The 24,716-nt window shown below is 34.4% G+C and overlaps 1 protein-coding gene across 3 annotated transcripts in view; it reads right to left on the bottom strand.

The window, feature by feature from the left end:
• Positions 1 to 24,716, bottom strand: part of ANKS1B (ankyrin repeat and sterile alpha motif domain containing 1B) — a 439,810-nt gene that overhangs the window by 284,028 nt on the left and 131,066 nt on the right. For all 3 annotated transcript variants that reach the window (XM_035551795.2, XM_035551794.2, XM_050708106.1), the window contains 2 exons: positions 22,915 to 23,080; positions 123 to 259 (listed from right to left, as the gene is read on the bottom strand). In XM_035551795.2, the coding sequence (XP_035407688.1) occupies positions 123 to 259; positions 22,915 to 23,080 (303 nt within the window). The remainder of the gene's footprint in view (positions 1 to 122; positions 260 to 22,914; positions 23,081 to 24,716) is intronic.

Here is a 24,716-nt window from a genome sequence, read left to right as displayed (position 1 = left end):
TTTATCTGTCTTTGATCTATATATGTGTTTAGCAACAACATCCTCTTAGAATACATGCAGCAGATCCTGCTTTTAACATGAAAAGTACAACTAAGAAGAGGATGCTTTTGGTGATCACCTACCTGAGGACGTATAACTTTTACTATGTTCTTAAGTGCAGTGTCTGGTGACGGAGGAGAGCAGTCAGGTGTTGGGCCTGTAGAGCTGTTTCTATGGTTACCAGATCCTGGTGCGGTAATTGCTACCTGAGGTGCATTATCTGTGAATAAAAATAGCATTCATGTGAACTTACAAATACTTTATACATTTTAAAATCAAAAATTATTTTTAAAACAAAGCGTTACATGGAACACTATTTCAACTTCAAAAAAACTATTGAAATTTAAATGTGTTTGGTAAGGAATAGATTGTATATCTATGCTTTTTTTTTAATCATAGAATCATTAAGGTTAGAAATAATTTCCAAGATCATCTGGTCCAACCATCCCCCTATCACCAACATCACCCATTAAACCATGTCCCTAAGCACCACATCCAACCTTTCCTTAAACACCCCCAGGGACAGTGATGCCACCACCTCCCTCGGCAATCTGTTCCAATGCCTGACTGCTCTTTCTGAGAAGATAAGCATACATTTAGGAGGATACGTACATTTAATGGATACGTTTAGGAGGATACATACATTTAAAGCATACATTTTGGAGGAAATTTTTCACTCAGAGGATGGTGAGGCACTAGAACATGTTGCCCAGAGAAGTTGTGGATGCCCCATCTCTGGAAATGTTCAAGGCCAGGCTGGGTGGGGCTTTGGGCAACCTGATCTAGTGGGTGGCATCCCTGCTCATGGCAGGGGAGTTGGAACTGGATGGTCTTTAAGGTCGCTTCCAACCCAAGCCATTCTATGATTCATTCTATGTTAAGTCAGGATATAGCACTCTCTTAATACTTAAGTAAAATGAAGCACCAAAAAAAAACCCACAAATATTTTACATTTGTTACCTTGAAGTAGTAATTGTGAATCCAACTGTTATCACTATAACAGCAGTGACTTAAAAGGGGGCTTTTTAATGTAACTCATCTGTCATACTGGTAAATCCTAACACATAAGACCCAAATCAACGAGTTATTGAAACACATACTTGACTTAGAGCATGCTAGCAGCTGTCATTCACAATTTTCCTGAACACCATGAGCAACATAACTGATCATTGACAATTAGTTACACAGAAACATATTCAGCTTCTCATATGAAATCTTCATCCTTCATAGAGCTTTGCACTACAGTAGCCACCTTTCTAGCAGTATCTCATCTAGATAACCTACAGCTGGCATAGAAATGTCCACATATGTCCAGGTACTTGGGAAACAGCTGTTCAGAAATGTTTTGTGATACTGTTATCACTTTATGGCACAGTAAAGAACCATTAAAGGGACTTAGAATATCATTTTTAACTTTAAACATTCTTAATGCAGTTGGAACAATGTAAAGTAAAATTAGTGAAAAACAGGTCAGATGATAGAGAGGACTGAGAAGTAAGGCATAACTTCCCAGCTGTGGTGGTAACCAAGCACCAGAAGAACTCAGCAGGAGGCCAAAAGCTCCACATTACTTCACACCGTTAGAACTGTATTATTAAAGAAATGGTTTAGTTCAGGTTCCAGAAAAACTCCATTGCCTGGGCACGGTCATGGTGGTCTTTATGAGTCTGAAAATTTATAGAGTACCTTTCTTTCTGGGTCACAAAGACATGTGGGCCAAGTTCCTCAATGTGCTATATTGCCTGCAGCTCCGCAATAAGATGATGATTACATTCAAACCTCATGTCTGTGAGCCTGCAGGTTTCACAGATGAAAGCCTATTTATTTGTAATTGAGGTGGATTACCAGTCTATCCTTTCACTTTGTGGGCAAATCCACTCCAAAGAAAAAACTCAAATTCCAAATAGACAAATAAACAAAGCCAGCTCCAGCGCCATGTACTAGAGAATTTTTGGTAAGGACTTGACAGGAAAGCACCCCACCAAGGCCTTTCCATACTGCTTGGAAATCCCATAGTGAGGATGAAAGTTAAATAGGAATGTTAGGAGCATTTAAATTGAGCTGAAAGTCTCATCCTTTTGTGCTCCAGAATATGAAATACTATCCTGTTTCACTCTATGGAAAAAAGACTCATAAAATATAATTATAAATTAAACTCCCCAACTGGGGAATCAGAAACTTTCTTTGAGAAAACCCTGCACTGTGTATGGAGATCCCAAACAACAGATTATACTGCTGCCAAGACACACAGTAATACAAGAACCACCTAGGAAGCTAAGAAATAACTTCTAGAGGGATAATCGTTCCATGTGAGTCTATTGAAGTGTACTTAGTGTAGTTACTTATTTACTTACTTGTGTGAAAAAAACAAACAGAAGGATTGTCTCGATCAAACATCTAAACCTATAAGGAACAAAACCTCCCTGGTACTTTAGCAGTCCATGGGTTTCTGTTACTGTTCTTCCGCTGTAAAGCCTGTGTGGCTGTGCTTAAGCACAGCTGCCCTTTAGCTATTTAGCACATGAAAGCCTTTAAAGTGAAATCAGGAAGTCTTGCAGATGGGGAAGTATCTTGAGGATGCCTCTCTCAAAGGCCAGACAGTTAGAATGACAGATTGATGCTGGTGGTAAGGAACACAGTTTTCTGCCTGCCTTTTCATTCTGTTTTAAGCCCTTGACTCACCTCAGCTTTTTTTACTCACTTTTTAAATATACTGCAGAGGTAACAGAGGTCAAGTTGTATAAATAAGTTGTTGGTTTTTTTTTTTTTTTTCTTTTTGTTTTCCGTGGGGATCTGGAGCTTCTTGTTGACCCTGTTCAATGACAGGTCACTACTAGGTTTTGCCCCTAAATACAGTCCTAACTGAGAAGTGTGGAACTAACTGGAAAAGAAATTCTTGGAATGAAGATTTATTGGAAGATACTCATGCAGGGAGGCAGAGCTATTGTATGCCCCCTAGACAGAGATAAGAAAAAACTTTTTGAGCTACAGCGTATACATAAACTATAACCAATTCAGGAACATACATAATATGCAGAAATCTCAAAAAATAGTAGTTACAGTCTTTCCTTCCAAGGAAAATGAAGTGGTAATACAACAAAGCATCTGGCTTTTAGAATCTAAAAATAAAGCTTTACAAAAATAAATAAATAAAAACAATATTTCTCTTTGAAATAAACATCCCAGAAAAAAATCCGACTGCTCAATATTTCATGCCTTCAGCCCTTTCTCAAGGGAATAAAGCATCTGACATGTAATGGTTTCTTGTAAACAATTTCTTTATTGTGGACAGCTGTTTATTTTCACAGTAGGATCTTCCCATTAGGCAACCAATAATGATTTACTACCTGGGTCTGCTCCATCAGAGAGAGAATATCACCATCAAATTAGCTACTGCAAACAATTTGGAGGACTTCTCTGGTTATATATACAGTACTCGCTGTTTCATTAAGAATAAATTGAAATATACCCTCTTCTGTAATTACATGCTATAATAATCATGTGTTCATATTTTTTTTCCCTCCTTCAGGTAACCATAATAATATCACTAGAAGTTTTATTGCATCCTATTATCTCAAAAAGATCTTACCTACTAAATTTCCCTATGAAAGATTAGCTACAGTACCGAGTTTCTGACAGGTGCTATGTGCAGGGCCAAAAGGGAAGTATTTATGGCTGTCATTCTCTTCTAGTTTCAGGCTCAAGTTACAATAAGCTAAGAGATGTTTCTGTACAAGTCAGATAACAACAGGCTCCAGGGATCATCTGGCAGTTAAAATTACTGAAATGCAGTATGCTCTAACAATATTCCTTCCTGCCTCCATCATACACGACAGACTGTCACAGGGATTATGTTACTGGAGTCAGTCTGATGTTGAAAAATGGTTACTGAAGGCAAAGAAAAAAAATAAAGAAATTATATCATGTTATTTTTTCTATTTTTTTTTCAGAATAAACAAAATAGTTTCTAAAGAGGTTAGATAAACTCAGGTTTTGGATTAACTGGACTCATATAATGTGGACTACAAAAATAGCTATGCTGTTTTACATTCTGGCAAATCTTACTAATTTGGTTGGTTTGTTTGTATATTGATTGGTTCAGCATACGAGGTTTTAAAGGACAGAAAGCATTACCATACTGTCATGATCACATTTACCATTAAACATCTGATGGATATACTAAAAAGACGGTTATTCTTAAATTTCTTACAGGATTAGACAGGATTCCATACCTCAAATCTTAATACATCTCAAAATTCTGTTTGCTATTTCTCCCAATTTTTGAAGTATTTACAGAAGAAGTAAACAGTAACGGTCACAATAATGTAGTCCTTCATGCAAAAGAGAAACAATCTGTCTATACTTACTAGCCTTTTCCTTACACATCAAAAGACTGTAGATAAAAATCACAACATTGCTTGGAAGTTAAAGGTCATATTGTTCTTACTGTTATTTAAAAAAATCTTCTTATACTCAAGCCACACTAGCATTATTTCAATTAGAGATATTTTTTTCTTTGATTAATAGACAGGTGGATTGATTTTAGTTATACTAAAACATGAATATCGAATCAACTCCACTAAATCCAGATCAGCTTTTTATTGGTCTATTCCTGTTATTCCATATTTCACCAACAGTTATTTATCTATTCTTACAAGAAAATGCTAAAAAGAAATTGAATAGCATTGAACAAGAACAAATTTACATAATTGGTTCTTTGAAATTTAACAAATTAAAAGTGTGTAAGTCATTTAGTATGGGATACGTTTATTTTTTACAGCACCTGTTTATGAGGATGCTAAGGGAGGAAGGAAGCAGCAAGACAAACACCTCACAAAATCTATTTTTCACCACACTGTCATATACTACACAATTGTGAACAATGATGCTTTTTGTTCTTTTTTGTGTGTGTCCAGTTTTATCTATTACCCAGTTTAATCTTGTTCATAAAAATATTTTAAACTATGAATATACTCTATGATCGTGTCTGACACAACAGATATTATGTAACAATCAATCAGTCCTTTTACAGGAAGAAACATTGGTCTACTACCGCTGACATTATGAATACTCAGTGATTCATTTGTAATGCAACCTTTCAGTACAAAAAGTATTTCTGAATGAAATAAAAAGTACATTATGTAGTGATGTAATGTGTTATATATGTCTATCTAATAAGACTAATTTTTGGAACAGAAATTTAGGGTCTAAAGTTAAATTTCTGTGTTTATATGCTGGTAACTAAATTGCTTTCCAAAGAAATAGCATTTATTTTTTTCTCAAAATTTTGAGCAAATCAGAAACAGAATTTCAGAGTTGCTGTCCTAGTTTCAGCTAGGATAGAGTTAATTTTCCTCCTCAGAGATGTGTTTTGGATTTAGGATGAGAGTAATGTTGATAACACGCTGTTGTTTTAATTGTTGCAGAGCAGTGCTTACACTAAGCCAAAGACTTTTCAGCTTCTTGTTCTGTCCTGCCAGTGAGCAGGCCAGGGGTGCACCAGTGCAGATGATTTCATGCTATGTTCTAAATATGAAAGTGGGCCAAAACCCCACATCTGTTTTGGATCCCAGCATTGCGAAAATGCAAAAATGTGAATAAAGATCCAAATGGCTTGAAGTTGTATGGGATCAAAATGCTTTTTAGTGTGGTGTCAGGACAGATCTAAGCTTGATCAGTTCTATCAGATGCAATTTGATGGCCTATTAGAAAACTGTTAGAACAGCACTCATCTAATCCAGTAATATCTATGATTTTGGATCTGTCTTTAGAAAAAATACAGTGAGAAACTGTTGGAATGCCTTTGTCTGTATATGTTATATGTCCTCTTAACATCAAACTTATTATAAAGAGGCATAAAGCTCTGAAAGGAACATTAAGTCATCAGACAAATCATCTGTCTCAGACAGAAATCAGTCATAGCCTCAACAGAAATCTTGGAAGATTATAAAAGAAGATACCAGGAAATGGTACTATTTGTGGAGGATCAGTCACCAGTAGATGAATTTACATAAGTCTCCTCGCAGAGGTAATGGCCACCAGAAAGGCTAATTTCACTGACTGGCTGAGAAATGAACAAGTTGACATAGGTCTCGTCATGGATATAAGAACTAATTTTTTTTAACTTCAATAATGGGATCTCACCTGAATGGCAGTTATCATCTAGTCCTTTAAATCTTCATAAACTGGAACGGAAGAACACTTGTCAGTTATAAATACACTGGAGTGACAGATACGCCAGTATTTTCTCCTTCCATAGATGATCAAAAATATGGAAGCAGTAGCAGGAATATAGGATTGTGCTGAGGATAAGGCTAAGAAACTTTTCCAAACTGTGCCTCAAGGAATCTTTCCTACCATTGCTAAGCTTTCTCTAACTGGGTTAAAGAGTACCAGGCCCACGTGAAGAATGGTATGAATCTGATTCTGTGGGATTAAAGAGAGTTTGGGCATGGTGAACTCACTGAGGCTTGCAGAGGGTTCATTAAAACTCAATTAATTCATTCTAAGGGACAGCAAGGAGAATCACCCCATTACCTTACAACATATCCATCAACAGATTCCAGTGTAAGTCCTAAAACAATATATCTGAAAATTTTCTATGGAGCCAGTGCTATTCAGGCTCAGCTCATTCATTGTGGATTTACTACTGGTTCCACCAGTAGTAAATTTACAAGGCAGGAGCATACACCAATAAGTAGGTAGAAGATAACAGTGAAAGACCCAAAACTGAGCAGAGTAGATCACAAAACAGTAGGAATTCCCCTGATTTGATACAGGGCTACCACGTATAAGATTTCTTGGACAGCATGTGAGATAAAAGTGTTATGTCTCCTGAAACTCCTGGATCTATTGCAAAGATTCACAGCAATTGCATAAAGAAAATTAAGTGCTGCAGTTCAAGGAGAAAACCTGGAAAAAAAAAATAGAAAATCTCCTATTTTGTCAGACGGAGAACAAAGACATGCACATTCTAAAGTAGCCCCAACTGAGGAACTAGGCAATTTTCCATAGTATAGGATTCAACTTTAAAATTATTCTAACTTGATTAAATCCCCAAAGTAAATCTCTCCTAGATAACTATTCAACATGGCACAAATCTAGGAACTACGGATAAAGACAGCCATGTATTTCAGGATTTCAAGGAATGAACATTACAGGAGAATTTTCAAAAGAGCAGATGGAATACTGAATAATGGAGTCAGTAGGTAGCTAAACTGGATGCATACAGAGAACAGCTGGACTAAGCTGTCTGAATTTGCTCTTTTGAATTTGTTTTGTTTCCTGAACACTTAAACCTGAATAACCATTGTTCTGAGTAGGCTTGTAAATATATATCTGCAACTGTCTTGCTGAAAGCACTTGAAGCTATAACTGGTCCAGTCTTGGATGTGGCAGCTATTTCAGGATAGTGTTTGGAATTAATTAGCAGTGAAGTGCATTCCAGTGGCAACAGGGGGTCTGTTTAGTTGTTTCTGCATCATCCACAAGAGTTTGGTATGACTGTTATCAACTTTTTATTTCCCCTAATCACCCACCTGCACAAATAGACTTTGGAACTGCTTCAGGCTTGCATAACCCTTGTAATACCACGCAACTGTCTGGAATAACATCTCTCATTAAATACTAATGAGAGATGATGGGTGATTTCCACCATTTCCTGTGTAATCTTTTGAGACTGCCTCTGTAAGCTGTTGGTGTCTAACTGAGCATTCAAAAACAACACTACACAGTTGCCATATACTTATTTTTTTGTTATATTGTTTGTTGTTGTTGGGTTTCACATGTTTAAAAGTTTTGTAGTGAAATGACTGTACAGTCTACAACAGATATTTCATAGATTGCTACATTTGTGTTGTCTCAGCATGTAGTCTTCATGTTTGTGGAAGTTCAGTGAAATGCCCAAGGTATAAGTATGGGTGAAAAAATTATTTTTGTTTATTTCAGTCATTCACTAAAAACTAGAAAGCTTAGTAGTCTTGTAAAACAATTCCCCCGCCCTCAAATAATGATCCATATTGGCGATCTTCATGCTTACTATTAAGTTTATCTCACCAGTGAGATGACCCTGAATGCTATCATTTGCATGACTTAGTATTTCACAAGGTTTCTTCTATAATCCAAAGAGAACGTCCAAACTGTGCTGTGCAGGGAAAGTACTTTACTCTTGCAAATATTGTAGTCAACAGGTGAATTAAGCTACGTTTTCAAATTGGCTCATAATATAAACTGCATATGTGATCAGAGTAAGTACTTTCAAATCATTTAAATAATACTAATGATAGCCACAAGTTCCGTTAATAAATAATTTAAGCAGTCCTGAAGATAAACCTCCCAATATGCATCTATCTTTAATTACAAGGAAATGCAATTTATGGACAAAACTACATTCTCATAAGCTTCATTTCTTCTGAAGTATCAGTTAGTTAGTAAAGCTCTCTAATAAAACACTGAAGTCATAAAACCAAACATTTAAAAGCCAAAGAGCTAGAAATTTTATTTATAAATATTTAAATATCCAGATGTTCTTATCTAAGGTTTGTAAATATTCAAGCAACTCACTCTCTCTCACTTTGGCTCAACTCTAACTCTGGAAATCTTACATTTTTGCATGTAATATATATTTAAAGTATTTTGTTCCGAACCAGAAATGTATATTTTATCCATAGTAAGAGTATACTGATTAACCATAAAGAAGTTGTCCAGCAGGTAGTGTGCACACCTGATACACAGTCAGAATGCAGGGAATCTTAAAAATCTCTGCTATTAATTTTGAAAGCAGTATGGAAACACCTGTAACAAAGCAAATCAGCTATCTAGTCCAATATGTTGCCCCAATAACATCCACGTGATTTGAGAAAGAAAAAGGAAATACCATGGATAATTTTGGAATAATACAACCCAATTTCCAAGCACAAACAGCTAATTTGTGACAGTAAAGCCCTACAGAATTAGAGTTTTCAGTAATCAAAAAACAAAACAAACAAACAAACAAAAAAACCTTGATCCTATTTTTGAATTTCCAAATCAGATCTTCTTTATAATGGAACCTCAAAACAATTTTGTAATATATTACTTTTAATTATTGTTATTTACACTTAGCATTTTCTTCTGAAAAATACTAAATTTCTTCCCTTTTTATTAATATTCACACAATAATTTTCCTCCATCGGAGGAAATTCAGGTGAAATGTTATAATGAACTTATTTATTGCATAGCATTAAGCTTACCTTCCAACTGAAAAAGCAATATTTACCATAGCAACTTCTACTATGTGTTTTGAATCATCTATACACTTCAACATGTTTAATTTAGTTGGTGTTACAATTTGCAATTTTCTTCACTGTTTTTATCTTCTTAGTTTAGTTTTATATTATCCAAGTATCTGCTAGCTTTGCAGAGTTCTTAAAATTCTTCCTATTGAATGTTCCCATAGTGCAACCTGCTACATTTCTTATAGAAACCACACTTGTTATGGAGTTTGCATAGATCCTTGGAATTTTTAAGAGCTGCACTTAACTATATAAAAGAATGATAAAGATCACACAAAACTTTTCAAAAAAAAAAAAAGCATGCTATTTGTATTTGCTATTGATATCCAATGAATAAATTGAAATTTCTACATCATGCTGCTTTGGCCCGTTTGAAATAGAGCCAAAATAGAATATCCAAACATGAAGAAATATTCACATAAACTGGGTCAGAAATGAAGTACCTGATGCCATCCAACCAGTAATAATAAATGAGAGATCATAATTAGATAAAAGTATGTTTTTTTTTCTTTTTTGTTTTTTCCAAGTTTGATGGAGAAAAATATGGCTTAAAAATATTTAACATCCCTTAACTTTCAGTCTTTAACTTCAACAAATTATTACTACTGAATTGCACTGGAATTCTTTTGTTCTTCTTTTCTTTCTTTCATTTTTTTCTTTTTTTAAATGAATTAAACACTTCTGCTCTTCTTCAGACTATCTTTAATTGTCAGTCTTTCCCAGTTTAGAGAGAAAATAGAACCGGCTGAATTCTCCCATCAGGGCGAGGAGTAGGGGAAAGCCAAAGTAAACTTAAGACAGGAAAGCATACCATCAATGCAGCAAAGACGTGGTGTATCTTCCTAATTCTTAGCACTAATTTTTATTTTTTTTAATTTTCAAACAATTTCTAAAGAATCATCTGCAAAGTATGATCACATACATGTTGTTCCTGATGCTGCAAAATTCCTCAATTTTAACCTTCTTCACCTTCTTCTTAACCTGTCCCATCTCTGGAGGTGTTCAAGGCCAGGTTGCATGGGGCCTTGGCCAACCTGATCTAGTGGGTGGCATCCCTGCTGATGGCAAGGGAGTTAGAGTTAGATGATCTTCAAGGTCCCTTCCAACCCAAGCCATTCTGTGATTCTATGATTCGCATAAGAACCATACCTTCATGTTCCAAATTCAGAAAAGACAATGAAGTAACAGGGATACACATTTCAGTAGCAGTAAAACTGGGGTTACCTGCTCCTCCTGGCTGAAACATAACATGCTTACTCTGATTTTCCTCACATACAGTTCTTACAGGACAACGGGTAAGCAACAAAAGGCAGAATTCACAGAATTCCTGTCAGTTTTACTGCCAGAACTCATAACCACCACAAACTTTGTATTTCAAATGTTATTATTCCATGTGAATATGAGTCACAAATTCATTGCACACTGTGTTTCTAAGGCTGATATCTAGGAGTTGGGCAAGCAATTAAAAAACATATTGCCTTGTGTTTGCAAGGGCTTCACAAGGCCTTTAATACTTTTAAGAAATCCATCCATAGCAAATCCTTGTTAAAGTTTTAATAGTTTGGATGATACAAACTCTGAAAGACAACCTATAGAATTTACCAGAAAAAAATATTTCTTGCTAGCTTTACTTACAAAATAGTCACAGAAAGTTTTGATGTTTTTTCTTCACAACATAGGACAGAAAGAGATGTTGAAGTAATAGACTTGCTCTTGAAGAGAAATTTAACTTCAATCCCAGTATTACTGGTAAGAAAATGATTTTAATTGTACTAAATTATTTAAATATCTTCTAGCAGGGAGGGAATCATTATCTGAAAGTAAATGGAATGGACTGAACAGCTGGAGCTACAGTGGAAAGAACAGAAACTAACAGCTGGTTTTACTATCCTCATCCAGAACAGATAACTGCATACAGTAATAGAAAATATTATAGAAAAAATAATGCACTTTGCTCTGGAGTAAAATTATATGAAGTGATCCTTCTAATTTTCTTTTCTGCTTTTTGAGAACAATAAAGCAACCAAGGGTGAAAACATTCTTTCCTATGGGTTCTTCCAAATCTGCAGTGTTTGAAGTTTTACTGGGAAAAAAGGAAAAGAGTAGTTTGATATCCTGTCTGAAGTAGAAAATGATTCTGTCACTGGCTGTTAGTAAAAATATGCTGTATCTATACGTATGTGGATTGGCAATGCAAACCCATTCCCATCGTATTTTGATATTTAGCAAAACCCTACATTTCTTGCACACTTCAAATTTGCCTTTGAGATGGCCTGTACAAAAATGAAAATGATATAAATGAGTAAAACCAAAATCTCTGCAAAGCAGTAGAGGGAAACTTTTTGGCAGCAAGCTACATACTGCCATCAGGACTAGCAGATGCAGAAAGAGAGACAGAAGCAGAGAAAATGGAAGTAAATGAGTTTTTTTTTATTTATTTAACTTAAAATAAAACAGGAGGGAAAATCTTTTATTTTTTTTACAGAATGTAACACTACCTTCACTAGGAATCAATGTTTTCCTATTTTTTAATCATCTCTGACACTGAACAAAACAAACAAATGTGTTCATTATGTACAAAAATGGTTTATTTTAGTAATTGCTTAATATTTCTGCAAATATTTTGATTTTAACAACATTTAGCAAGCTATGCCAAGATTTCTGCTTTCCAAGTGTACTGAAGTTAGTAGAAAAGTTTACTTAAAAAATTCATAACACATATCAGAGACTTCAACATCTGTTAGCAGAGCCACCAAACTGACATATGAATGCTGTGTAGAGGTAGTTGGGAATCTTTTGACAAATTATTTTCGCCATATGAAAACTTATCAATCAAAATTGATTAATCAAAACTGATTTTCATGGGGAAAATTTTCATTTTCAGGGCATTTTCATCAGAAATTATTCTTGGAGCAGGACAGAGCTCCTGTTGCTTGTCTGCGAGAAAGGTTAATGTGGAAAAAAACAAACAAACAAAAACACGAAGTGTGCAGAGCAGGTATTCCATAAGCCTGATCTTTTGACCATTTAGTTCACAGGTTCCACTGGAGTTCACCCCTCTGTTCTGACAGAGAGGGCAGAGATTGAGTGCCTATATCTTGGCATGACATAGAACTAGGATGCAGCTAGGATAGAAGCGTGCTCAATACTTAAAAGCATTCTTACATGCTATGATACAAATGTAGTCACTCGTACCATAGTCTGGTACTTAGGGTTCTCAGCTTGATTGATCCCCCACATCCCATATAAGTGCCTTACTATAGGCCACAGAAATTGCAGGGATCACTCTGCTATCAGATCTAATCCCTAAATTGCAAGCAATCATATAATTGTGCTGTAAGGCAACTGTAGACTACACATTTTCTATTCCCCATCTACAGCTAGTTACAGAGCACTCCCTAACAAATTGTATACTAAATTTACAAACTTTAATACAAAATATCAAAAAAGCCTGAAAATATACAAAAACAGCAGGACAGAAAAGGAGTATTTTTAATGTCATAATTTTCTGCAACAGCTGAGAATGCCTAGATGATCTTAAGATATGTATATTTCAGTGTCTAATTAATTGTTCAGAGTCAAACAGCTTTATCATGGGACATTGAGACACCAAAACAGTGGAGAAATTCATCTATAACAAAAGACAGCAGAGTTCTTTGCGCAGTTCAAGGCATGTCTATACTGAATTCCCCACCACAGCTTCTGAAAAAAAAGTTTAGCTCTTTTTATAATACTTGAACTTTACAACATTATAGACACAAGCCCAGTGAAGCATGGACTCTCGAGGACTGGATCTCTCAAATTCTAGGACTCAGTTTCATCCTAATGCAAAATAGGAGAATGTGCAAACTCTTGAGTATAACTTAATAAAAAGTATGGAGTACAAAATAACTGCTTCCCTTCAGGTTCTAAACTGAGCAAAATTCAATCTGAAAAGGTTTGTAGAAAATTAAATAAAAAGTTTGTAGAAAATCCACAGGGGCACTAGGAGGCATATAATATGAACTAAATGCCTACTGAAGATCTCTCTAAACCCATTACAAAAGATGATATTTCTCTAGAACATGCCAGATGCACATAAAATGTAAACCAATTAAACCATTATTATAGTTTTACTATTACCGCTATTGTTAGCAATTTAATGGAGTTTACAGCAATGTTATTCTTTACATATCTATAAAATCAATGTCACTTATAAGAGGGACAGTTACTTATATCTGCTCAATTATAAAACAATCCAAGGAGCATTTTGAAGTGTAGAATTACTTATCAGAATGGAATATGTTTTATATGGTACATGTATATTTCATCCCTTACTCAAAACTACTTGCAAAGGATGCTGGAACCGATAACTATTTAACAAAGAAAACATTAAATACTGATAAATAGATTTGCATATGGGCTTTAAAATGCAGAATACCTCAAAATAATTATGTTCCTTTGAATTATTGTCTAGATTTGAAATAAATGTTCTTGTCTGATAGCAAGCAGTCCAGTGTATAATGACACCATTCTAAATGATAATCACACTGGGATGGATGAAGCTCTGTGTTGGTCAGTACATATGCATTTTGATGATAAATACTTTCATCACTCATTTGCAAAAATTGTCCAAAACTCCTACGAAAGCTAACTTCTCTTTCAACAGTATTTCAATGAATAATAAGTAATGAATCATGAGAAAATGCGTAGCATATGTCAAGCAACAGCCTTTTTCTTTCTCTGTGTAGAGAAAATGCATGCCAGTCCTCTGGAAAGTGGAATTATTTTAACAATATAAATATGTTTATTGGAAAATATTGGATAGGTGGAGACCTGCATGCAATTTGACAATGAACTGGTCACATGGTATCAGTCGTTCCCATGTGCTTTAATTTCAGAAATGACATGGTATTTTTAATAACATTTTATTGTTAAGGATGTTATCAAAGACGTTATCTAGAGGAGAATATGATAGGGAGCAATTATCTTAATTATATACTAACAACCTCTTAGAAGGATGATAATGTTGTAAAGTAAAGTACATTAAAGCTGAAATATGTAAGAACTGAAGTGGCTTATGTCAGCCCCCTGTGCATATGCATTCTGAAGTCTTTAATTATGATTGTAAAGCTATTTTCCCACAAAAATAAATAAATTAATTAATTAATTTATTATTTGAATAAAAATCTGCTGCGCTGAGGACATAAAGGAGTGGGGAAAATGGTCAATAGAACAAACCAACTTGCTGCACATTACTCATGGATGTGGCAGGAGAACTAGTATTATAAAAACAGTAGAAATGTGGAATATCTTCGCTAAATATCAAACAGAAACTCACGTGAAAATATGTTTTCATCCAAAGGGAATGATAAATGAGAGGTACTAATGCTAAAAAAATTTAATCAATGGATCTATCTAATTTATATACAAGAATTCATAAAGATCTGGCAGGAAGTTATCTCAACAAATGGTGCTGGACTTAGTTCTTAATGGGACTTAGAATAGTGATAATATTTGAGCAGACTAGAAGAAAGCTAATGGAATACACTTAGTAGTTATATGCTTTCAGTCCAACGTAAGGAAAATAGAATAGCTGATATGGATCACTATTAATAATAAATGAAAGGGGTACAGGCAATGCAAATTAGCATAGCTTCAGCAAAAACAGTTATTAATTAATCTGTTTTTTAAATGTAAATATAAGTTTGTTTAATGCAAGTAAATAGAGTTTATCTGACATTCCCTTTATAATACATTGGGGTAATATTACATTTGGGTTATTAAAATTTAGTAATGTGGTCTATGTTTGCAATGGAGATAATTTGAAAAAGTTAGTAATGGTTCCAGATTTATGTGCATGAAAGCATCCACTGTATATCACACTCACTCAATCTTATTTTTCAAACTACCCACGTGGAAAAAAAATAATATATATATATTAGGTATATATATATATAATTTCTGCACATCTTTAACGTATAAATACCATTTGGTGTGGGAGGGTCAAAAAGCCCATGTAAACCTCATTTCTTTTCATGCTGTCTGTTGGGATTCTTAAAGGTGCTGGTTAAATGCACAAGAATCTGTCAAGTATGAAAAAACAGAGTACTGAATAATTCTACTTCCTGCTTTCTCAGTTCTCTCATCTCTTTTGAGATGCTGATGCTTGATTTTTGCTTTCCTGCATAAAATCTGTTTTTGTCAAATAATACCTGTTAACAAAATATAAATCAACATAGAATCAGAAATGCAGATGAACTGTGCTTCTTTAAGAAAGAGAATACTAAAAAAGCTAACATAAAGCATCCTATTGGTACTCCAAGAATTGATAGGGCCATTGGAAAAACACAAAAAAGGAAATTAGTATGAAAATGTTAGTATGATAAAACAGAACTCCTGAGCTGTCCACATTTTGGGGATTTTTACTTGGAGAAAATGAACTACGAATTATTGTTTCAGTTTTGTTTTGTTTTTTACATGAATAGAAAAATCCTGAAAGATAGAAGCGAATTAGTGCTTGCCAGAAAGTGCTTTAAGAAAAGATGCTTGTAAGGCTGTGAAAGTCACAGGAAGATTCTACATTAATGGGACATTATTCAGTTGTACACCTGCATCTATTTCTTTTTTCTGTTCTCATGAGCAAATACAGAACTTCTTGGATCTTGAAAAAAATACACAGAAGATGTACACAGTATTGTTCCTATGTCCAAACATAATTAAGTGGTGTAACATGCTAAAAAATTCCAACTTCGAAATAAATCCCTCATAGTAACCGAAGATATTTTAAGATCAAGAAAATAATTTAATAGTTGAAATTGCATCTCTGTGGTGCTGTATATTGCAAAAAAACAAAACAAAAAATGAATTTGAGAAAAATGAATTAAAAAATGCCAGAAATTACTTTAAAATGAAAATGTATACTTTTATAGTTTATATTATAGGAACAGCTATATCAGCAAACACTCTCCAGGCATAATTTTCATAAATCTTTTCTTTTATATTTAAAAGGTAATTAATATATATTATTTGCACTGAAGAAAAAATAACAAAATGGATTGTAAAGAGCTATACAAAGAGCTATTGTATATTTTGTTCTTCAGCCAGCACTCCCTTAACCTTTACTAAAATGTCATGTGAAGTTAAAAATTCTAATTGCAAACATATGCTAATGCATTAGATGAAAATGCTTTTGATAAGAAATGTGTAGTCCATACTGTGGCGGGAGGAATGATAAATATGAAATGTATCATAACTGAAACTCAGTCAGGAGAAGGTAGGTCTGGTTTCCAATACACTGTGTTCTGGCAATGATTTTCGTCTTGGAGCTCTGAATGTTATCCTTGTATCTTTATAAATTAATCTGTTAAGTAAATTGAGAAGTTCTGTGCTATAGCCAAATTCTCTCCATATGGCTCAGAAAAAGGTTAAAGGAAGACAAATAAGAGCAGAGAAAAAGTTTATACAGGTCTTATAACTAAGGTTGGGCAAGGTATGTCACTATGAATAAATTACTGACCGAAAAGTACAGCTGAAAAATTGTCTCATAATTTACTATTTTCATTTCAAAGTAAATTTCACTAGAAATCAGCTAAAAACAGCAAACATTAAAAGTATTTTCAGAAGGACTAATATAACATTTAACTGAAAAAAGGGATCTGTTTTTTGGTTCAACTATTTCAGGTCTTTTTATAACCCTGATAGCTTCACTTTCCTCTTCTTACACAAAAGAAGGGAGGAATACGAGTATGCAGATATTATTATCCAAATTTCAACAGAGGCCAGTACTTTAAATGGATGCATATAGGCAGAAGTAAGAAAAAACAACCTAAATATTCTGTGATAACAAGTACACATCTTTGGAAGACTTCCATGTGACAATTTTACCACTGTATGGAGTACTCTAGCCATCATAACAAGAGTGTATCTATAGACATGCATGTGTCAAATTAGGTTAAATTTCATAGATTCTAGCTATTTTCAGATGACTCTAGATTAATTGTTACACACTGCAGTTACTCTGATTGATAAGAGACTGCGTTCCTTTTTATGCTCTTTTCTCTATGCAGCTAAAAAGATCTTTCTTGATCACTGACGGTATTTAATCCTGAGAAGTTAAACTGAGGGTCATGTGTTTAAGTGCACTACATCCTACTATCTCTGTTTTAAACAGCATGTTTAAATGAAATACAGGTCTACCAGCAGCCATTCTGTTTGAAGCAATTTGGCTACATGGACTTCAAAATGTTAGTGCATGATCCTTTAGATTAGTTATAGTTTCAAAATGATGAGGCATAGGTGACACAGGCTAGCCTATTTAATTGCCATTCCATAAAACAAATTGAAGGGCAAGCAGGCAATTTCGTATATTCGGCAGTGTGATTGTTGCTTCTTATGGCCATTTTGCACTGGTTTACTTACAGCTAGAAAATAGCTGCACAAAAGTGAAGGTATAAATTTGTTACACATGAAAAGATGCATTTGCTATCTAAATCTCAATCTGGAGAATTGAAATGTCCAAATATTCAGAAAAGTGCTGTGAAGATTTGTTGCTGAAAAAATCAGAACTCATGACCTGACAAACAGTACTTTATTTACCAAGCCAAGTGTTTGACGACCTTGGAAACTCTGTAGAAGATTCATATTTTCATTTTGATAACAACGTTATCACAGCTAGGGTATTTTTTGATTCAGGTTTCTAAAGAGCTGTCTACTATCTGTATGAGATTGATATCTGTATGAGATTGTTGACAACACAGTGTTATATAGCAAACACAGGAATGAAAGCAGAGGTGAGCAGACACCTGTCTGTGGGTACAGATTTTCAGATTCCTAGATTCCTTTTCACTGTAGTGATAGAAGAGGAGGAACTCCAGGCCGAGAAAGCAAAATAAATAAATAAATAAATATTTAAAAAATCGCAGCAAATAGGACAACTTGGGGGCAGTTAACATATTGTAATAAGTGACAAGTATTCGTGACAAGCATGATGGTTGGACCAGATGATCTTGGAGGTCTTTTCCAACCTTAATGATTCTATGATGTTTTATTAGTTTCTCTTCTATGATTACGAGGTTATAAGAAAAAGGTATAGTCCATTATAGATTTATTATCTTGTATGATCATTCCTACAAGTTAATGGCATTTAAGTGCAAATTACTTAATTTTCCTAAGTATCAAACATATCACGACTGACAACAGCAAGATTTCTCCAAAATATACTTAGGTGGGTAAATGTCCAAAACGACTGCTAAGATATCCCTTCCTTTATTTCTTCCTTTTTCAAATCCTTGCAACATTTTTATACCCTTGACAAAAGCTGTATCTTAGATGTAACTGTGTAGAGTATCTGTGCCAGGGTTATCTTTAAAATTGTTGACTTGGGAACTCTTGACTATGTAGTGGATGAGAGCTCAGCATAAATGAAGCACCTAAGTATTTAACTTATTTCTCAGGTGGATTTTGCAACCTACGCTGAGTTCTGCACTGCTGCAGCCGAGATGTTTCCAGAGCTACAGATGGTTCACTACGGTCAATCTTCAACCACTGTAAGATAACATCTGGAAAAAGTAGGTTCCCTGAACTAGAACTCTTCTCCAAGAAAGATTTTCATGCAATACATGGATAGCAATGTCTCTTTCTGTTATAAAGATGCTGCATTAAAACCTTTGTTAATCTGCACGGCCAGACTGACTTTCCCAAAAAAGGATATTTTTTCACAAGTTCAGAAAAAAAAAAAAAAAAAGTCTGAAAAGTCCTCTCTATTTCCTAATGATACTTGATGAGACCTAAGAACAATTTAAGTAATGTACCGAACACCAGTCATTATTATTAAAATTTTAGCACCTAGACTGCCACCTAGTCTCTCAGGGACCTTCTGCAGTAGAAACTATAGAGGCAAACTGAAAGAGATATGATCTCTCTAATGGGAGAGACACATGCTTAATCCACTGATTTATTTATTTATTTATTTATTTATTTTTATTTGTAATGTAGCCCATATTTCATTCTATATTTCTGCTACATAAGGTGGGTATGACACCAAGAGGTTCAAGGATGGAGTATGGTAAAAGGGTCCAAGGGTGTAAGTTAAGGCTGTAAGGGTCTTCAGCAGCACATGTCCAAATACAGCATGGTGTTGCAGCCAGATTTCTGCTACCAGCATTCTAGACACTAGATAACTGATAAAAACAACACTGACTTCATGAAAATACTTGACAGTGTCTACTTTAGCATTACAATTATCCAGTACCTTAAGCTTCAGACATTTATTAAGATTTTACACCTATCTGAGGTAATAAATTTGTTGCTAATTGTTCAGAAAACTTAATTACATCCTTAAGATGAACTAATACAATTTTATGGTTATTTTTCAAGGTTAAATATTCCACATCCATTTATTATTATTTTTTTCCTGAAGGAAGGACAGTCTGAAATGACTGGTAGAAATGTCCACTGTAAGAAATGCAGATGCTTCTCAGGAATAGCTTAGCAGAAATATTAATAAGATTGATTTATGAATCAATTGATTTTGGTGAGACTGATTTTATGAGATTCATTTATTAAATCTTCAATCCAAATTTACATTTTACTTAGCAGAAAAAAATGTGTCAGAGTGCCATATTTCAGAACACTCCTATCAAGTCTTAGCTGTTAGTTTAAAAGTAATGAAACTGTGGCAGAGATGCCACCACATCATCAGAGGTTGACAGAGATGTCAACCTTGTCCTATCAATCTACTGCAGAAACAAAGACCAGCTCAACTCAAACTCAGACAATTTTTTTTTTCCTCTTAGACCAGTCCTAATGGGAAACAATTGTTTTAGCTGCCAGTATAGACCAATAATGTAACTGTTCTTCGTATATAAACCTAATTTCTGGCAAGCAGGCAGACATAGAACTCACACAACACAGGATTTCAGAAGTGGAAATAACAAACTTAGTTTACTTTCTGTCCAGTTTTTCTCCACTACACCTAACAATCATTTGCCATTTGGTGCATGGAGTTCTCATCCTCTGTTATTCCCCACCAGTTCAAGAATAACATTCAGGAAATTAAAAATAATACAGCAACCTACAAACCATTCTTTTTCTCCCCAGTAGATCAGAGAACGATAAATGGAAAGGTAATTATTTCCAGCCTGTCAGGTGTTTACTGGCAGGACAGATAATAGTTACAATATACAGCTCTCTAGCGTGAAGGGCCAGCCAGAATGACCTTTCTTCTCAATCCAGGAAATTCAGTGACTGAGTGCAGTCAGTCTCATTTCTACTTGGCAAGAGCTAGTAATGCCCCAGACAGTGGGAAGAGTTCATCAGAGCATCCTACCACCTGGGGAAAGGAGACTGACAGATGCAATTTTATGTTCAAAGCACTGCCTCATGCTCTGAAAATGAACACTGCACATGACACAGAACAGCAATTTGAAAAAGAGTATTCCCAAAGTCAGCAACTCTTAGTGATACAAAAATAGGAAATTTCAGAAAAAAAGAAAAAATAAAGGAATGCAAATTAAATACTTGTTTTAAATGAATGATCTCTGCAATCCTGCATAACTTATTCAAGCAATAAATGTGCATGAACTAAACTGGCAGCCTGACATTCACATAAAATTATGCATATTATTAAGTAATTAAAACTGTGAGTGATATGGCTGATTTTATTTGGGTCATTTCTGGTGTAAGATAGCATTCAATGTGGTTACAAATATGTTACAAGCCATTCCGTTAGATAACTACTATATTTATAGCTTAAAATAAAATCACATTTTGGAATTTGCTCATCTATACAGCCGAATGTTCTTCCCAATAAAATGCCAAGGAAAAGATTATAGCAGTATATAGGAACATTAAGACAGAAAGAATTACAATACATTTGTATTGTTAACTTGACTGTTATATACTACAAAGATGACGGGTGCCTCATGAACGTACCACAGCTTCCTTGATTACTCTATCGTCCTCTGATACAACCCATTTTTAACCATACACAAAATATATTTTCAGATTAAGACCTAAAAATGTCCTTTTTAGCATCTGGTTTACATACTGATTTTAATGGACTTACTATGCCTATCAAAAATGCCTGTGCTCACCAGACAGCACTTTTCCAAAGCCTGGTATTTTAACTAGTGAAAAGTCCATCTGCATTTTTTCATACTAATTACAGAAGAAAGTTTTGCAGTTGAGCCCTATTTACTATGGAGGCATATAATGAACTCCCTCAGCCAATTCATGGGGCTGAGGCACTGTATGGCAATCTTCCCATTGCAATAAGTATGTTTACAGTGATTAATCAAGTAGAAGTCTGAAAAACAAGGATAATTTGGCATTTTCTTCCTATAGTGAACAACAAACCATAAAATTGTTCAGCACGGTTCTGTACACTCTGCTACTTTTTCAGATTTTCAGAGCCAAAAAATCATCAACAATGTAAAGTTTCAGTTACATGCACAGTTGTACTGATGTTTGGGTCAGATTCTGATCCATTCTGTGCAACTCTGCAATAAAGATGCTATCCTATCTTGCGCCACCTCTTAGCTCATTGTTCGTAACAGGTTGCCTCAAGCCATCTTCTGCCCAGATGTTTTGGTGAGATGGGAATTATGATCTACTCCACCTCAGCTTGCAGAATCCAAAGCTGTGGCTTGATTTTTGGTCCTTATATACTATGCCTGATACAGCTGTCACTCTTCCAATTCTAGTTCATCTGTGAAATCAAGAAGGTGCTTCCACTTATGCAGAATAATATGTAACATGGTGTAGTCAATAATCATCTGTTATTCTTGCATATTTCCCAAATCATAACTCATAATAAAGATAGCATAAGTCAAAAAGTCAACAGACCATTTCAAATAGGTTTGTGCTGCTGAGAACTCTCATTTGTCAAAGAAGTCTCTCTGTCCAATTACTTACAGTGAAACTACTATATTCTGAAATTCCTGTACCAGGTGGTGACTAATGAAAAATTCAAGCAAGGGTAATGGAAAAGAGCATATGATTTTGTATAACAGAATAAACAGAGTCCTTACAGATAATATGATTCATCTGACTCAGCATAATTTTGTTGTTTAGTAACCACTGTACCTTCACTGCTGTTTAAACCTGTGTAATACAAATAGCAATCTACCAGACTGAAAAGATGTTTCAGTGTCATTTAATAACTATCAATTCTTTCTCACTGTTTCATTTTCAAACAGGGAGCAGGTCTTCCTTTATGTAACATGGAAACTCAGAGTACTTTAAATTCTGAAGTAGTTGCATAATGTTGTTGCTAAGCACTTCATTAAAAAAAAAAAAAAAAAAAAAAACAAGTTGGTAAATAGATTATTGGAAATGACTGGGCTTAAAGAAATTTGATTTTTAATGTTGGCTTTTCACAATTGTCTTATGTTTATCTAGGAAATTATTTAAACCTCTGCTTTATCTTCCCTCCTATAGCATTTTGATGTTAATCTTTATTCTGACATTAAGCTCTTACGGTTGCTTACAAAAGGCTATAATCACGCTCAGATAAGTTAATATAGTACTTTATTCTTAAAAAACATAAATAGGTGAAAGTCTACACCTCCTACAACATTACAGTTACACAAAAGACTAGTTAAAGAATTATTTGGTGCTTTACCTGGTCTTGAGGAAGGTACTCTTGCTATCTCTAGGGAACAAGGCTTTTTGGTCACTGCTATGTCTATTGAATCACAAAGACTGTTGTCATTTTCTGAAGGAACTGCATCCAGAGGCGCAGAGGGTATCGTTTCCAATGCATAACCTCTCTTCTTTGAATAAGATTCCTGAAATGCAAAAAAAATAATTAGGTAAGAGAAATGTTTCTCAGTTGACAAAGGCAAAGTAAGTAACTGGCTATCAGGGTTTAAAATTCTGCAAGTTAAATACCACATTCTGATGAAACCCAAACTGTAACAGACTGGAAGGATTATCTACATGCTCAAACAAAGATAACATTTCTTTTTTTGTTTGTAGTGTTTTGTTGTTTTGTTTTGTTTTTGTTTTGTAATATAGTACTTGTATGGTTACAGAAATATCTTTATTCATCAACTGTTGCGTTTAGCAAAAGCTCCAACATAGCTGGTGTCGCCATACCTGCTTTGCTAGATTCTAATTCAGGGGATGTCTTTTATTCATATTTTTTTTTAAAGATTATATCTCATCAAAGAGACAATTCCATTTACCACTGCAATTACTTTGTCTTTGGGGATGCTTTTACAATATACTTATATTTAATATAAGAAAGCTAAAGATGTGCCACCTACATTTTGATGTCAGAATCCCAGGATGTGAATGAAGATGACTAACTTCTGTATATTTGAGTGAGCAGCAATAATGGCACAAAGTCCCTTAACAGTTATACATACAGTGAACTCCCAACATCAGAAAATGTTAAGGGAGGGTAAAAAGCCAATAGCTAGAAGTTTTGGTAGAATGCTGAGCTGTCCAATCAAGCAGACTGTCTCTGTAAGAAGATACCATACAATTCCAGTGGTGTTTCTTGACATGTGTTTCTGTTTTGTTGTGTTTTTTTAATTGCATCAGAAAGCAATTACATGGTCAAAGATATTCCCACACATATAGGACATATGGATGACTGAGAATGTCAAGGACTTTACATAAATCAAATATGATATAATAAAATGGATAGATATTATCATAGTGGTACTTAGAAAGTGACTGAAGAATGTGATGACCAGCGCAGGATGTGGAATAACACCTTTTTCTTCATATCACCTAGTGTAAACTGTGGCTGTGGGTAACAGTCCCTTTTTGTAGGTAAAGGATTTATAGTGTTAGCAGATCATTACACTATTAAACTTCTTGCAGTTTTTCCCGCTCATTGTGTCATGACTGGATTTTTATGAGAGTTCAAAACCTGGTAGCAATTTAAGGACTCTAGAAAGAGAGTGCTGAGATGGCAGCAACAGGAGACCTACTTCAAAATTGTACGTGACGAATTCAGTTGATCCAAATTTTAAACAACTCCCAGGTTAACTGGCTGCTGAATAAAGAATTTGAAAATGAATAATGAAAAGAATTAAAGGAAAAAGATATATACGAAGTGGTTGCATCTCTTCATCTTTGACCCTTTCTTGTTTATGTTTAGTCATAGTATGAACTTCCTGCATGAGGAAGATATCTATATGTTTAAGCTCTGGGACTCCAAAGACAAAACAAAGAATTAGACAAAGTTTGTAAGTGAGCCAACTGAAATTCGAAATACAACTTTTCAAACTTGAGTCATCTTATTCCTTAAAGGAAGGTAAGCAAAAATTATTTCTGCAATCCATATCCTCTGTGGATAAATATAAATTTAAATTTTATTATAAAACATATTTATTAAATATATTATAAAATATATTTATTAAATTTTATTTTAAATATAAAATATATTTATTTAAAATATATATTTATTTT

The sequence above is a fragment of the Cygnus atratus genome, chromosome 1 (assembly GCF_013377495.2).
Source record: "Cygnus atratus isolate AKBS03 ecotype Queensland, Australia chromosome 1, CAtr_DNAZoo_HiC_assembly, whole genome shotgun sequence".
NCBI classification, from domain to species: Eukaryota; Metazoa; Chordata; class Aves; order Anseriformes; family Anatidae; genus Cygnus; species Cygnus atratus.
The sequence above is the reverse complement of the archived record's forward strand: the minus strand, read 5'-3'. Positions and strand labels throughout refer to the sequence as shown.